The 16,398-nt window shown below is 34.1% G+C and overlaps 1 protein-coding gene across 5 annotated transcripts; it reads left to right on the top strand.

Moving 5' to 3' along the window:
• Positions 1-653: 653 nt before the first annotated feature.
• LOC123202983 (protein phosphatase methylesterase 1-like) lies at positions 654-15,238 on the top strand. Of its 5 annotated transcripts, none has more exons than XM_044619131.1 (14): positions 654-916; positions 3,947-4,031; positions 4,106-4,176; positions 5,669-5,783; positions 5,900-5,979; positions 6,564-6,648; positions 6,738-6,818; positions 11,377-11,471; positions 11,561-11,611; positions 12,962-13,042; positions 13,440-13,512; positions 13,602-13,679; positions 14,191-14,301; positions 14,955-15,238. In XM_044619131.1, the coding sequence occupies exons 1-13, from the start codon at positions 789-791 to the stop codon at positions 14,233-14,235; spliced, it is 1,068 nt and encodes a 355-aa protein (XP_044475066.1). In that variant the 5' UTR covers positions 654-788; the 3' UTR covers positions 14,236-14,301; positions 14,955-15,238. The 5 variants fall into 5 exon arrangements, with proteins under 5 accessions (XP_044475066.1, XP_044475068.1, XP_044475070.1 ...); XM_044619133.1 differs by lacking the exon at positions 654-916 and adding an exon at positions 2,421-2,959; XM_044619135.1 differs by lacking the exon at positions 654-916 and adding an exon at positions 2,995-3,045.
• The last annotated feature ends 1,160 nt before the right edge of the window (positions 15,239-16,398 follow it).

Raw genomic sequence — 16,398 nt, 5'->3', positions numbered from 1 at the left:
ACCTATGAGTAGTTAAAATTAACGGTAATAAGGGTAAAATCGTTATTTTATCTATAATATTAAAAATAAACTAAAATATAATCTCTTTTTGCTCCCCTAAACTTTAAAAACTAATCTCCTAACTTAAGTTTTAAAAAATAATAGTTTTCCCTTAGGGTTTCGTTTCCAGATCTCTGACACCATCTCCAACTCCATTGTCAGTCTTTTGGGAAAACGATCATCTTTCCAAACAAAGATGATAGCTTTGTCTTTGTCTGGGAGGATAAAAAACTTCGTCTTGCCCGACAAAGTTTTTCATCTTCCATGACTCTTTCGATGTCAATCGAACATCCAAATGGGTGGAGAGAGACCGTCAGAGTGAGATGAGGCTTCAGGAGGGAGAGACCACCAATAATAGATCCGGAGATGACACCTGAGATCTAAAAACGAAACTCTAGGGGAAAACTGTTATTTTTTAAAACTTAAGTTGGGAAAAACTTTTAGTTTTAAAAGTTTAGAGAGGCAAAAAGAGATAAATTTTAAGGGGTTAGGTCCTGTTAATTTTAACTGCTTATGTATGGATATTTGGGATTTTCAAAGTTAAAGGGGGAAAACTTAGAAATATAGCATACCTTGGGTGCGAAATTGTTCTTTGGCCTAAAATAATACATACTGATGAATTTTCAAAAGATCCCCATAAAACTGAAGATCTAAAATGTCCCACATCTATAATCCAAGAACTTGTCGTCCCCTCCAATTTCATCTTCTTTCATTTTCGAGCCAGAGAATTGAATTGAACTGATCAAGCAATGGATTCGTCGAATCTCAGTTCACTGCCTGAAGAGAGCTTAGAAGAAGAAATAGAGCAGCCTCCAAAAGGGAGTGAAGCGCCGTTGCCTTCCGCTTACGCCTCCATTCCTGTGCGCCCTCCCTCTCAGTAAGATCTCAACTCCTTCTCAAACGTTCATTCTTTACCTTGCATTTTTTTTCTTGGCTGTTTTATTGTGTTTTTTTTGTAAACTCAATTGTTGAGAAAGTGAAAAACTTTCCTAGTTTTTTTCTTTGATTTCTTGTCAAGATTTTATTTAATTTTTTTTCTAATTTAGTTCATTTCAACAGCCTTGGTTTTCCATTGTTGAAATTTGAGGGTCTATAACGTAATAAATAATGGCTTGATAATGCTTCACTTATAAAGTAAGTCTCTGAATTTTTATTTTTTTTTGGTGTTCATTGCGTAGTAGTTGAGAACGTAAAAAGCTTTCATAGTTTTCTAATTTGATTTCTTTTTAAGAATTTTTTTATTTAATTCAGTTCATTTCATCAACCTGGATGTATGATACATTGAAATTTGGGGTTTTATAACCACAGTAAATAGTGGCGTGATAATGCTTCATTTATAAGCAAGGATCTGAATTTTGTATTCTCAGTGATGTGGTTGTTGATTTTGAAACCATTGCGCTAATGGAGCAATGATTTTGGAAAGTGAAATATCGGCTAAACTAGGTGTTACGTCATTTGGTACACAGTTAGGATACAAATCTTATAATGGTTTGTGAAATTTTTTCTAGATTGAAAGATTGGAGTCATGTTGTTACAATGCATTTAGGTGCACTTTTTGAGATTAGGAAAGTAGGCATTTGGATTACTTTTGAGAGAAGTGCTTGGGATGATAAATTCCCTTTTCGGGAAGTGTGGATTGGGCAAAAATGACCCAGAACAAGTGTGGATGGAGTTGTGATATTGTTTATAAGGAGAATTAAGGGTTGATACCGTTCAATTAATGAAGAGATAAACATGAATTCGATGCAATCTTTACAAAGCAATTGTTAAAAAATACGCAAATCTAAATTTTTATTTATAATCGCTTGAATTGAAGAATTGAATTAGTTTACAAAGACTTAAACACTTTATATGGGCTAGCGATTCTCTTAATCAAAATAAAATTCTAACTCTATTAGAATATAAAACTTATTAAACTAGGACACTAGTTTAATTAGAATTAGGAATATTAATTAATTCCAAACTCTAAGAGACTTAGACTTTAAATAAATAACATTAACTAGAGTTTTCCAAAAACATAAAGACTCCTAAAAGCTCTTTTATTAAAATAGGACTCTTAAACTATTAGGAAAACAAATATAAATAAAAGACTCAGTTAACAAAATTGGACTAGGAAGCTTGTGTTTAAACCAAACTCTATAAAGAAACTTGATTTAAACCAAACACCACTCAACTAGGAATTGTTATTCCACATGTATTAGGCTTCCTACATGGCTCCACATCATCATGCACACCTATGTCATCATGTCATGTTGCCAAGCAAGCTGCCACATCCTTTGCCACATCACCCTTGGCTGTCACATCATGTGTCATGCCATCCTCTTGCTTTTGATTTGTTTCTTCATTTTTTTTTATATTTATTACCCTACCGCTCTCTTTCCATTGTCTTCCATTATTCTTTTTTTCATTCTCCTTTTTCACCCAACCTCTTGCTTACCTTGGATATTCATTTGACCTCTTTTCTTTCCACAAGTCAAAAGCCTTAGTCCCCCATCATCATGTGCTACGCCATCCTCTTGCTTGTGGCTTGTTTTTTCAACGTTTTTTTATGTTTTCTACCCTACCACCCTCTTTCCATAGTCCTCCATTATTCTTCTATTCATTCTCCTTTTACACCCAACCGCCACCTTTTTATCTTGGACTTTCATTTGACCTCTTTTCTTTTCATGTTTTATCTTCGTTTTCCTTCCACTAATCAAAAGCCTTGGTCCCCCATCAAAAAATTACTTGAAATGTTTTTAAGAGAAACAATTCAGGAGTAGTATTTGAGAAATTGTAGAGAGTATTGGATTTTTATATTTGATTTCTTCTTATAACCTAGAATCCCTTTGAACCCACTTAGCACAATTGAGTTTGGAACTAGGGCCCCTACTTAGTCCTACAATTTTTCAGACGAAGATCACTCAAGGCTTTTTGCTAGGTAGGTGGTCCTCGAGATTGTAACCTTAGAACTTGTTGGATCAAGCTACATGTCTGATTACTTGTCTATTTCCATAGGGTTTGAAGGTATTTTTTTCAAGGGATTTTTAAAGAAGTGCCCCTAAGGACACTCTTTTGATGGTTAAATTTTGTGCTTAGGTATTGGCATCGTAATGTGGATTCATATTTTTGTTTGCTCACTCATAAATTTTAGTTGGTGAGCTATGACGTCTCATTTTTGTTGATACTTCCTGAAAGGAAAAACATGTGCTTGAAAGTACCTGTCTCTGTCTGTAAGGTTTTTAATTTTAGAATTACTTGGCTTTTGGTGAATTGAACAACTAGTTTTGAAGGAAGAAGGAGAATGCTAACTCCATTCTTGAACTCTCTGTCAATCTCTAATCAAGTGGAAACTTTTTTTGCTAGATTAGCATTAACTAGACACTTGTTTTCTAGAAATATATGTTACATGAAATGTTGTTGAAAATCATATCCACAGACATCATTTTGTTACTCCCATAGAGGTGAAGAATTTGAATGGATTCCCTTTGTCATTTTTTCTTGGTGTGTAAAGGAAGCACTTGAAGAAGGTCCCATGATGTTATTTGCAACTGATAGAATAAAGAAAAAACACATTTCGTTTCATGGAATAAATGTGGTCTTCTTTATAACTTGTTGGCTACTTCTCAAGTTTAGGAATTCATCTTTTCGTTATCCATCATGACTGGGAAGCATCTTATGATTTGAGTTGAATTTTATATTGTTTAGTGTGAACGAAGTGGAGTATTTTGTGGTTTCTTATCCAAAAGAAAGAGAGAGAGAGAGAGAGAGAGATGGGTAATACTGTGGCAACTTATTCAGATTCATAGGGCTGGAAAAGATATAATATTTATACATGAAGTAATTTCTCTAATATCTTAAGTAGTTATGTTTGTTCACACCACATCACTGAAGGTGTTTGTTTTAATTTACCAAAATTTACTTGCAGGAGTTCTGTGCAAAAATACTCACCTTTGGATTGGTTGGTCTATTTTGATGAAGAAAAGGATGTCTCCATCCCTAATTCAAATGATGTTAGTGTTGAAATTTTCGAGAATTTTCAAGTTTTATTGCAGTTATTCACTTCTAATATGCTTTATCATGTTAGGTCTTTCATGTATACATGGCAGGAACAGAAGGACCAGTGGTTTTTTGCCTGCATGGTGGTGGATATTCTGGGTATGCTTGATCATTGTTCAGCTGAAACTGTACCTTTTCCATTATGTCAAAAATGAATGAAGATGATTATTCAAGATTGTGTGTAATTTATAAAATTTTCTGTTGAAATTAGTAGGTAATGTGAGTTCTGCAGTTTAATAGGAATCTTATTTCATATGCTTAGTCTAATATTTTGGTTTCACAGCTTCTGACAATGTCTGCCAAATTTTAGTTCGTGGAAAATCCTATGATAACTTATCTTTAATGTGTAAAAAAATAATTGGAAGATTTTAACTTATGCAACTTGGTATTTGACTTCTAGGGTGGCTCAACTACCTAAAATGTCTTCATGGCCAAGCACAATTGATTCACTTTTTAATCCCTATGAGAGTATTAGTTATGTAAATTGACAATGCTAAATCTTATGCTCTGTATGTGAATTCATGGTTGTAGGTTGATATGATTAGGTTTCAAATAGTTGGTAATTAATTTCAGGTGAAAAGGTTTGATGTGCAAGGTTACTTAGCTGCTGGAGACAATAGGTGGACTGTAGACGTTTAGAACAAAGAGATGGAAAAAGTTTTTGGCATTCAACCTCAGTGATAAGCAATGACACTTAGGTTCCTGAAAGATTATGACTAGGGAAAAGGGGAGGTCACACCCTTATGTAAAGTTTCAAAAACTTTCAAAGTTTTTGTTATACTCTTAAATTTAATTGACAGAGGGCATATACTTTATGCAGGAATCATGATTAAGAAATAAAATATATTCAGGCTTTGACTGGGAAGGCCAAATTAAAACTGCTCCTTGAATACTAATTAGGCAAATAATGTTAATATATGAAACTCAAGCAGTCTGCAGCCTCTTCCAGCGATACTGGAAACTATAGATCTTCCTTTAACTTCCTAAATTACTTTAACTTAAGTATCAATGAATTACCAATACTGAAAAGAAGATTGCATATAAATGACATAAAATTGAAAAAAAAGTCCTACTCCTAGTTTTTTCCTTATGAACAGATCATTAATTTGCACTTTCTGTATTTCACGAAGTAGAATGTCACATTAGTAGAATGTTGATAATCACTCAATTTGTTTTCTTTAGTAACTCAGAAGTTTGAATCTTGTATGTTTTCATTATGTATTTTTTATTTTTTGTGGATGAGTCTTTTCATTTGTTTGCATGATAGGATGAATTGACTGGTGTACTCCATATTAACTTCCCCCTAGCTATGGAATTGGATTCTGCCTAGTCTTGCATTTGATTTATTTCAAAGTTCTATTGAAGGATGTTTGTTGTCTTATATTATCAATGAATGTGGACATATCCTTTGATATGCGGATAATTTTCATTTTGATGTAAATTCTTTTCATTGTAATCGAGGAAATTCCTTAACATATATGCTTTTCTATTTTAAACTCTTTTTGTGTGCTTTGAGACAAAATCAAATTTTGCATTATTTTTTGAATTCTGACTTTCTGAAAGAGGTGATTAACTGGATACATTTTGGCAGACTTTCATTTGCTTTATCAACTAGTAAAATTAAGGAGAAAGCTCGGGTGGTTGCTATGGACTTGAGAGGACATGGAAAATCATCCTCAGAAAACGATCTAGACCTCTCTGTTGAGGTACAGATAATAAATACTAGAAAAAAATACATAAATATGTTTTAGTTTTTATGTTGTGAAAATTTCATATTTTAGCTATGCATTTTTTAAATTAAAAGGAAATTGCATGTGTGCAGACTATGTGCAATGACGTTTTGGTTGTTATAAAGGAAATGTATGGAGAATCCTCTCCTGCAATTGTGCTTGTTGGCCACAGGTTGTACTCCTCAATAAGTTATTTTCATGTTAGCCATGTTGCATAAGTATCACATAATGTATTTTCAGAGGTCAAAGAGGTGCTAAAACTTTTAAAGGCGTCAAAATAAATGGTATTTGTCAATTGCAGGGCCTTGTTAGTTTATTTTATATTTCATTAATCATCTAGCTGATTATTTTTGTCTTTTGAATGATTTTAGTCCTTACCTGGTGTAAATATTTGAAAGATTATGTAATACTTCAATTAACAAACAACATAGTCTAGTCTTTCGGTTGAAGTATTGCCCTTTGGACAAAGGGGTAACTTTGAATTTATTAGATTGCTGTTGCTAAATGTTTATATCAGTGGAAGATCTCGATACTGCTGTTATTGTTTTTCCTAGAAATGCAAAATGTGCTATCAGTTTAATTTCCAAGTGTATAACTGCACGATTTGTCGAGGTTCTGTTTGCTAACAGAGAATACCTCTGATGATTACTTAAGCTGTTGGTTAATTTCTCGCGAAGAGAACTATTCTGATGCAGTCATCTTCTCTCTCTTATCCCAATGCCAACTATTTATATGACTTCTGTCATTAATGTATAGCATGGGAGGTTCAGTTGCCGTGCATGTTGCTGCAAAGAAAACATTGCCTACCTTGGCTGGGCTGGTTGTTGTGGATGTTGTAGAGGTTCGGTTTCTAGAGAATAATGCTGCCTCATTTTCTGTGTCTATTTGCTAAAACATGGTCTTTTTAAGCAATGTTGATTGTCATTTCAGGGAACAGCTATGGCTTCATTGATCCGTATGCAGAAAATCCTATCAAGCAGAATGCAGCACTTTTCAAGCATTGAAAAAGCGGTATGTATATTTCCCTCATACTCCAGATGTTCCAGCCTATTTAATTATTGGAAATCTTGATGAAATAGTTAATAGTTTGAAGAATATGATGTGGAGGTTGGTGTTGGACCTAGATTTTGGTATTTGAATGACTCATATGTGCCATGATTTGAACCCTGCCCATGATGAACTTTGTTCCCTGCTCAAGGACGCCCTGCTTTTATCAACCATCCACTCAATTGTTTTCGTATTATTTTAATTATAATACAGAAAATTGTTTTCTTTCCCTTATCTATAGTATACAGAGTGGAAATGGAGTAACTCTTTCTTAGATAAAATAATATTAGATTTAGATCTTAAAAATGTCTAGATTGGGTTATTCTATTCAACTTCTAGAAAAACTTGCTCAAAATCTAGCACAATTTCCTTTTCTTAACTATCCCAACCCAATTAAAATTTATGACCCAGGCCCAAATCTCAAACCATTTAAATGTGTCACCCCAACCCAATCAAACACTAATCCATCACCCAACCCAATCTTCACACTCAATTGTCTAAGCTTACCCCACTTACGTTTAACTCAACCCAACCATCATTTACACACTCCAAATCCAACCAACTTATATAACAACATTCCAAGCCCAAGTCCCATCCCAAAACCTAATTGGTCAACATCAATTCAATTACTTTACACCCAAGCCCAAGTATACAAATCCAACCCAACTGACTCAAATAATATTCAGCCCAACCCCAACCCCGACCCCAAGTCCAATCACTCACACCCCTTCTAAGCATACTACACTCTTAACTTAACCCACCCATATATCACTTATACCCACCCTCCTTAACTCATACATCCCACCCCATTATCTAATAAACAAGGGAATGCAAACCTATTTTCCTTCATCCAATCCAACTAGAACTACCCTCAAATTACCAACCTATTTTACACCAAAAGCAAGATATCAACCCAAACACTCATATATAAGCTGAGATGCTCTCGTTTCCTTCACCCAAACTACAAGGCCTTTAGGGCTAAAAAATGGTCTTTTATGGAGATGGTTGGATACGATCCATGTATTAAGAATCGTGTAGAGAAGTACTATAATTGGTCGGACATGTAGAAGGCATTGCATTCTAATGTTATAGGAACTCCATACAAATGGACAACCTACAGTGATGTTTTTATCAATAATTAGAAAGATTCTAAAGAGTTGTTGCCAACATACAAAGAACTTATTGAAACTGGTCTCAAAATCTGGGTTTTCAGTGGTTCCAATGGTAGCCACAAGGTTTTCCCTTGGCCATTTCAATCTGCCAATCAAAACTCCATGGTTTGAAATCCAATATAGGCTGAGGTGTGTCGCCGACGTTCCTTCTCACAATCCAAATTTTAAGGGGAAAATGTGGGTGGTGACAACTACTCAAATGGTGGGTTTAAGAAGTATTGACTAGGAAATATCCAAAGACGAACTACTTCAGAATTTAACGCACAACCTACTGTGCAATTTGGACTCAAATGGTGGGTATGAATTAAAAAGGAGCACATTATTGTATAAAGTGTTGTTTTGGGGAGGAATGAAGGTTGATATAAGGAGGTATGTGGTGGAGTACGAAACATGCCAATGAAAGAAATATGAAGCCACCCCTCCAGTCTGATCACACTAGCCACTTCGAATGCCTTCTAATGAGTGGAAAAATATTTTAATGGATTTTATAATTAGGTTACCGAAGGCAACAAACATAGACACCTAAACTAATGCTTCAAAGATAGTGTGATCAGATGCCTTCAGAGTATTGGAACGGAGACGAGGCATGCTTGTAAGGGCCTCTAGTGGAAAAGGTGTAACTTATTAGGCTTGGAACATAAACGATGTCACCACGGATATGATTAACATGCACGAGAAGCACCTCTTTATGGACGGTGAGAAGTCGATTGCAATCTGTTAGGAACCTAGCTCTTATTCAATTAAAACAGAAAATTAAATCACAAAAACATAATAAACTAAAAATTATTTCATTAATAAAAGAATTACAAGATAAACCGAACAATTTGAAGAGTTCGGAGCCTCTCATTCTGGATAGTTCGAAGAGTCTGAGACCTCCTATTTTTTGACCATTCGAGGCGTTCAAGACCTCCTTGAATTAGCTAAGATTGCCTGCCAAAAAACAAAATCCTAATATTTTTCCTCCCTCTTTTTTGAAACCTAAAAAGCATATTTATAATAGAGACTTATCATTGGATTGAGGACAAGTATCTTAATCCTAACATTTCCCTCCCTTTCAAGGTGGTAATAATTATTTTTTTTATATTTAGATTTTTTTTCATTTTTCATTTTTTTTTATTATCTTTTTTTTTTTTTAAATTTCATACTTTTTTTTTTAATACCTTCTTCTCACAAGTTATGTCTCTTTTTTTTTTTCATCTTTCAATATATTTTCACTCTTCACAGATTTTTATAACTTTTTCCTTTTTGAACTTTCTCTCACCATTTTGCCACCACCAGCTTTTTAAGCTCCCTATGTTCCTGCCACCACTAGCTTTTTATGTTTCCCATATTCTTTTTTTAACAAGGCAACTATCTCGACATTTTCACCCCACTGTTTTTTTCTTTTAACTTTTGTCCTCTTTTCCTACAAGCCATTTGTCCCTTTCTTTCATCTTCTTTTGTAACTTCATCAGTTTGTCTATGGTTTATGCTTGGTCTTCATCTTTCAGAGTCAGCTCCCTCTATCTCTGGCACTCTATTTTCTACTCTTTGTTTTTTTTCAGCCATATTTTCAGCATCCATTATCTCATCTTATCTCAATGATGATATCAATCTCTACTGTGACCGTTTTTCGACAACTCCTTGTCATCGTCGTGCATTCCCGTTACCGACTTGTCTGTCACCGTCATCATCTCAAGTTAATTTCATTTCAACGTGACTTTCAAGCGACAATCCCTTTTACACAGGAGACTTTTCTTTGACTTCTTCACCATCTTCGATCATTTCTTTTGTCGGAATTACAATAGAAATCCAGATCTAACTGCTCTGATACCATTTTGTTAGGAACCAACTCTTATTCAACTAAAACAGAAAATTAAAACACATAAACTTAATAAACTAAAAATCATTTCATTAATAAAAGGATTACAAGATAAACCGAATAATTTAAGGAGTTCGGAGCCTCCCATTCCGGACAGTTCGAACAGTTTAGGACCTTCCATTTTACGGCCATTCGAGGCATTGGAAACCTCCCTAAATCAACTAAGATTGGTTGCCAAAAAATAAATTACTAATATTTTTCCTCCCCTTCTTTTGAAACCTAAAGAGCATATTTATAATAGAGACTTACCATTGGATTGAGGGCAAGTGTTATAATCCTAACGCAATCATATCAGAAGTTGGATCAGCTGGTGTGTCTTTCCAAGTTGATAGAAGAGCAAAAAATCGTAAAAGAAGGGTTCATATAACTTTGGAACTTACTTGGAGTTCTGATAGAGCAATACAACAATTTCGAAGAACTACTGATTAAATCAAGCTTCAACTCTTCAATATAGTCTAATATTTACAAATCTTGGTGGAGAACGTCAATTTGCATCCATTGCAGCCAAGAGATTGGAATCTCTTGGAGCCCTAAGACAAGGAGACCACATGGCAGGACCTTCCTTAAGTGCATACCATTATGATAATGCTTTTGGGAAGAAGGCTTTGATAGTAAGGTATAAAGGAAAAATGGAGCAGGTTTTCCTCATTTTCACCTTGAGGACAAGGTGGCTCTCATTGGGCGGGGTATTGATAGAATCTAAGGTGCACAAGAACAAACATAAGGGTCCATGCAGAAGAATTTTAACTCCAATGAGGTGGCGAAATCAGGTTGTTCAACTAATGAGAGCCATACACTTGGAGCATGAAAGGGAGACTACTAGAGGACTGTCCAACTATAAAAAGAGGAAAAAAATAGAAGCAGAGGAGGGAGATTTTTTAGCAGTATTTGGGGGTAGCTTCGGCTGAATTGGGAGAGTTCCTAACCTCTTGAAAGCTAGGCCCTTCAGGAGAGATTTCCGGCCTCTCGAATGCTGGGAGAATTAGCTTGAGTTTCTGTATTTTGCACTGATGGATTTTATGCTACCGTTGCTTTGTGAATTTGATGCTGTAATGAACTAATACTTTGGATTAGTTTTATTGTTTATGCAATGAAATATTTCTATTGAATCACTTCTTTTATGTTCTTTGTTCTTTTGTTGAATAGTGTGGGTTAAGTGTTTGTATACTGGATATTGCTGGAACTATGACATTATAACAAAGCGCAAATTGGTGGAAATTGGTTTCTATTGCTTGAATATCTATTACAGAAATGTCATAGTACAGATTGTAACTCGCTGGAAATTAGTAAAACAGGGGAGGTGTTGTTGAAATCTTCCCAGGTTCCTAACAGATGAGTATTGCATCGGGGATGGAAGTTGTATGTTAGACAATCCAATCTACAATGACATGGGCCAATAACTCTAATGTAGCATTAAGCTGGAAAATTTGTTTCTGAAAGTAAACTTCCTTGATGTATGTCTATCTGAGTTAACTTTATAATTTGACAGATTGAATGGAGTGTCAAAGGAGGTGCTTTGAGAAATACTGACTCTGCTCGTGTTTCAATCCCTTCAACATTAAAGTATGATGATTCAAAGAAGTGGTAGGTGTTTCTTCTTTCACATTTCAAACTTTCATTGTGTAATTTCCAATCTTTGTGCTAACATGTGCCATTTTGACTTTATGTTGCAGTTATGTCTACCGAACACAATTGGAAGAAACTGAACAATATTGGAGAGGCTGGTATGATTGTTATTTATAGTCACACTTTAAAGTATTGCATTATATGTAGATGAACATTGATTGTAAGGGATAATATAAAATATGAGTTTTTCTTCTTTCTTTATTTTCTTATTTAAGAAACAAACTTTGATAATATTGGCTAGTGTAAGAATGATTTTGAAAACTTGGCTTTAAAATTTAATTTTCTTCGTTTTTTGGCTAAGGTAAGTTCATAAATTTTATTAATTTCCTGATGAAAAATGAAACTATAAATTTCTTTAAAACCAATGAAGTGTTAACATTTTCATCTCACGCCTAAACCATTGAACTAGAAATCACTTTTTCTTTTAGCAAATGTTGTACAGCAATGATGAGGACAACAGTGGTGGCATGGAAGTTTGCAGTGCTGAATAAAGATTACGTTTGTATGGGGAGGTTTGGGTAGTGCCCACTTGTCCCTTTAAGGTGTAGAGATTTTTAGGCATGTGGCATACACTTTTCTGGGAGATGACCAAAATAATGATATTTTGCCTTGTTTTCAAGGATATGATACATATATCTTATGTGTGATGTGAACAATTTGGTATCAATTAGGTAAGTATGTTTAGAATCTCTGTATATTAACATTTATAAACTAGTACTTCATTCTCATTTGAATTCACCTGCAAAGGTAGATCTTATGGTAGGATGAAAAATATTTTAAGGAGATGAAAAGGTTAACCATCTACTTGACCAAAGAAGATCATACCTTTTTTTATGTCTTTTAATTTATAAGGTTTTAGTGTTGAAGATTCCTTTTGGTTGAACTTGGTGAGACACCAATTTTTTTCTTTTGTCATCCTTCTATTTAGATCCTGTCATTAAGTTTGGTAGATTAAATTTCAAAGGGGGCTTTCGTGGGACATTGCTATACTTTTACTCTTAACACATATTTAGTAGTGCTATATATTTGCTTGGGAATGTGCGAGGATCCAACAATTAAGCTTGGACTAGATGTAACAGATCAAAGGATTCCTGTAGTTAACTTAGGTTTTGACCCGTGCTCGAATTCAACTTATCTCTTAGAATTTCAAAACCTTAGATTGCATTGGTGGTCAGATTAACTGTTGATCATCATAATTGACAGCAAAGTCAATCATATCAAAGATTAACATGAAAATTTTCCATCTCTTATTGAGATTTCTTGTAGTGCTTTCCTCTCTTGTTTGTTACTGTCAATTTGTTTCTCAAATCTCTATCACATGGTAATTGAAGACATGCTTTCATAAATACTAGTAACAAGCATTTTGATGTTGGTGTGTAAACCGATGTATATCTTTCTCTCCAGTTCACAAAAATTCATTTCAATTAAACTTTTGAATTGTCTTGCAGGTATGAAGGGCTTTCAGAGAAATTTCTGTCATGTCCAGTCCCAAAGCTGTTGCTGTTAGCAGGAACAGACAGACTGGACAGGTTGTCACTAGATAATTTTTTTATGTTAGTCAATATCATTATCCAAACCATGTTTATAAAAAATGAAACTATTTCTTGAGAAATAAACACTTTAACTTGGATAAGATTTTTAAGACGTTGCCAAACTTGCTTCACATTAAATTGAAGAATTTTATAGATCAGTGTCATTATCCAAACCTCTGGAATTTAAGTAATTAGTATCTAAAGTTTTCAGTTGTACCTGAAGAATTTTCTGTACTTTGATTTGTTCATTGTTCAGTTCTAAAGGAATGGAATTAGCAAGCTGAGAATACAGATCAGTTCTTTCTTTGGTAGTGATTAGTTAATGACTAGCCATAGTGCTGCTGAAAATTCTCCAACTGATGTTATGAGAAATTTTCTCACTGTTCTGTAACAGACCTCTCACAATTGGGCAAATGCAAGGAAAATTTCAAATGGTGGTTGTGAGACATACTGGGCATGCTATACAGGTCCACACCAATTATATTTCTTTAGATGTTCTTTATGTTTATGACTTAGTGTTGAACAAGTACAAGTTTCATATGCCAAACTATTGCAGGAAGATGCTCCTGAGGAATTTGCAGCACTAATACTCAATTTTATATCTCGAAACCGAATTGGCCCCCATGGAGTTGAGGTTGGTATCTGTATCCTTTGTTAATTCTTACTTATCCTCTGAACTTGTTCACGAACTGATCCTTATGTCTGCATTGTGCTATCCTTAGTCCTTTTGTTCTACTAATCAATCAAAACACATCTAATATTATCCTAAGAATTGCCTTTTATTCTTGATAATGATTAATATCATACTGGTCAATCTTGCCTTGTGCTTATTATTTTGATTTGATTAATATTTATAGATATAGGGCAGTATTTCAAAATTTCTATGCAAAGTGGCATATAATCCTGTGTTATGTTACCTTGACTGACACTTCTCATTTCAATTAGTACCATGTAGGATGATGTTTTACTTGGGATGAAAATTTTTGGGATCTTACTCAAGATGTGTAACATTACTCTTTTACATTATTCACGTCCATCAAGTTAGGAATCATTCAGCAATCAACTGGTTCTCATTTCTTAAAACTTGTAATTAGGACATTTTCATTTTCTGATTCCTGTGAAGTCACGATTCGATTATGTTGCAGATACCTGGACTCCGTCAGCCATTGCAGACACATTCTCAACAATGATAAACCTCTGCATACATTGCTAAGAACCCTCTCTCTCTCTCTTTTGCTCTCTCTCCACTATTTTCAGTAAGAATGCATCGTCTCTTATATATGTCTCTGTGTTTTTTGGTTAGTGGTGTTCCTTTTGGTATGATTTTATCTCTTGCTTTCTAAATTTAAGAAGTAATGAGGCCGTTTGTCTATGAACTGCTATTGTGCACTATGTAATACATGAAATAATGAAAAAAATTATTTCATTTAACATATTTTAGAGTTCGAAAACACATTGGACATATTTGTCAGAAAATAGCGTTCCAAAAATGAAAAAAATGAAAATATGTTTATTTAAAAACAACATTTTGAAAATGATTTTAGACATTTATTATGTGTTAATTTAATTAATTAGTAAATATTGATAGTGTTAATCAATTCAAAACTTTTTAGACTGAATTTTGCTTTATAGGTGCTATTCCTAATCTAATAATTATAGTAATGTTATTTTACCCCTACTAAAACTACTTCTTTTTTATTATTTTTTTAAGAATTAAATCTGTTATCGTAAATTAATAATTTTATATAAAGTTTAAATCCCATTTTTGTCCTTTTTTTTAATTCTTCCTTCTTCCCTTCCCTTTTTATCATTATACTTTAAAAGCCTGGGTTTTGGTTTATTGTTTTTCCTTTTCTTCCCCACCCTTTAGAACCCTAGGTTTAGAAAACTGACAGTTTGCTGGTTGCAGCACCTTGCAGGTGGCTCAAGCTTGGTTGCCAAGTGGCCTCACTGGTCGCAGCTTGGCTGCAGAGCAGGCCTAACTTGATCCACTTCCAATAATGGTTGTATTTCTCCAACTACAGTTACCACCATCAAAACTATCACAACAGATGCCCCAAACACTCATTGAATCAATACTCAGTCTGTTTGTTTTGAAGAGTTTTGTCAAGAATATTTCAAAATTGGTTGTTGCTCTCAATGTCATGTTAGAAATCTTGAGTATTTTCTTTTTATGGAAGCAAAATTGAAACACGATAACCGAACAATGTCTACACGTTTTACAAAAGAAGGAAAATTGAAAAACTGAAAAAATGAAATCGTAAACGAGCATGCCCCTTTCGACATTAAGGCTTTGTTTGATTTTGAGGTCATGTTCGTCTGTGTTTTCATTTCTTGTTTTTCAATTTTTCTCTTTTGAAACAATTATGTTTGGTTACTGATATTGATGTTTGATTTCTTAATGAGAGTTTTTACAATCACTTGTAGATAACAATGAGCACAAATAAAAAATTCAAAAGCAACTCTTCTCTCTTGCTTGTCTCTCTTTTTCTTTCACAAAATAAAAGCTTCCTCTTAATTAAAATCTTTATCACAGCAGTTAGAATGAGAAAATAACAGAGTTTTGAAGCGGTTGTGATGTAGTGGTAGATGAGGGAAATTTTAAGATGGTTGAAGCAGAAACCAGGGTTGCTAATAAGGTCTGGTGAACACAGCCACTTTTGTACAGCCATTGTTAAAAGGTCAAAGGACTATTTCTCACCCATATTTTAATACAAAAATAAATACATACCTGTTGGGTTTTAAAAACTTAAACACCCACCTATGAGCTAATTTTATTAAAATTTTCTGTTATAATTGAGAGTAAAATTTTTATTTTAATAATAATATTAAAAAATATTTAATTTAATTTCATTTCCTTTCCAAAATTTTAGAAATTAATAATTTTACCTAGGTCTAAATATTTTCAGTTTTGAAAAGTGTCTATTTCTCCCCACTCTGGTTTTTTTTTTTTTCTCCCCTCTCCAGATACCACTCATCTTTGGCTACCACCCATCAAGGATCTCTTCGTCGGAGATTTATAAAAACACATCGATGACTATTTCCCACCCAAGAAACACAGGTCAATGGTCCAAATCTCTTCATCGAAGACAAAAAGATTTGAAATCTCTTCGTGTTTGATGAAGAGACAAAGGGATCTGGAGATCCAGACCTCTTTTCTGACGAAGAGATATGGATCGTCGACCTTGTGTTTGTCTAGGACATTGTGTTGGAGGAGAAATCGCATTGGAGGGTTGCATGAGTGCTAGAGAGAAGCAAAAGACAAGACTAGCTCAATTGACAAAGGGAGAGGTCATCGGATTTTTGAATAATCTAAAGTTGAAGAAGGAGAGTTAAACTGAAGTTTTCAAAAG

Source organism: Mangifera indica, chromosome 19 (assembly GCF_011075055.1).
Source record: "Mangifera indica cultivar Alphonso chromosome 19, CATAS_Mindica_2.1, whole genome shotgun sequence".
In the NCBI taxonomy this organism is placed as follows: domain Eukaryota; kingdom Viridiplantae; phylum Streptophyta; class Magnoliopsida; order Sapindales; family Anacardiaceae; genus Mangifera; species Mangifera indica.
Note: the sequence above shows the minus strand (reverse complement) of the source record. Positions and strands in the feature narration are given on the sequence as shown.

What these genes read in the sequence shown, in the direction of transcription:
- LOC123202983 (XM_044619131.1), top strand. Translation starts at nt 789, where the DNA reads ATGGATTCGTCGAATCTCAGTTCACTGCCTGAAGAGAGCTTAGAAGAA. An exon ending in TTGTTGTGGATGTTGTAGAG is followed by an intron (nt 6,649 to 6,737) that starts GTTCGGTTTCTA and finishes TTGTCATTTCAG; the next exon opens with GGAACAGCTATGGCTTCATT. An exon ending in TATGATGATTCAAAGAAGTG is followed by an intron (nt 11,472 to 11,560) that starts GTAGGTGTTTCT and finishes TTTATGTTGCAG; the next exon opens with TTATGTCTACCGAACACAAT.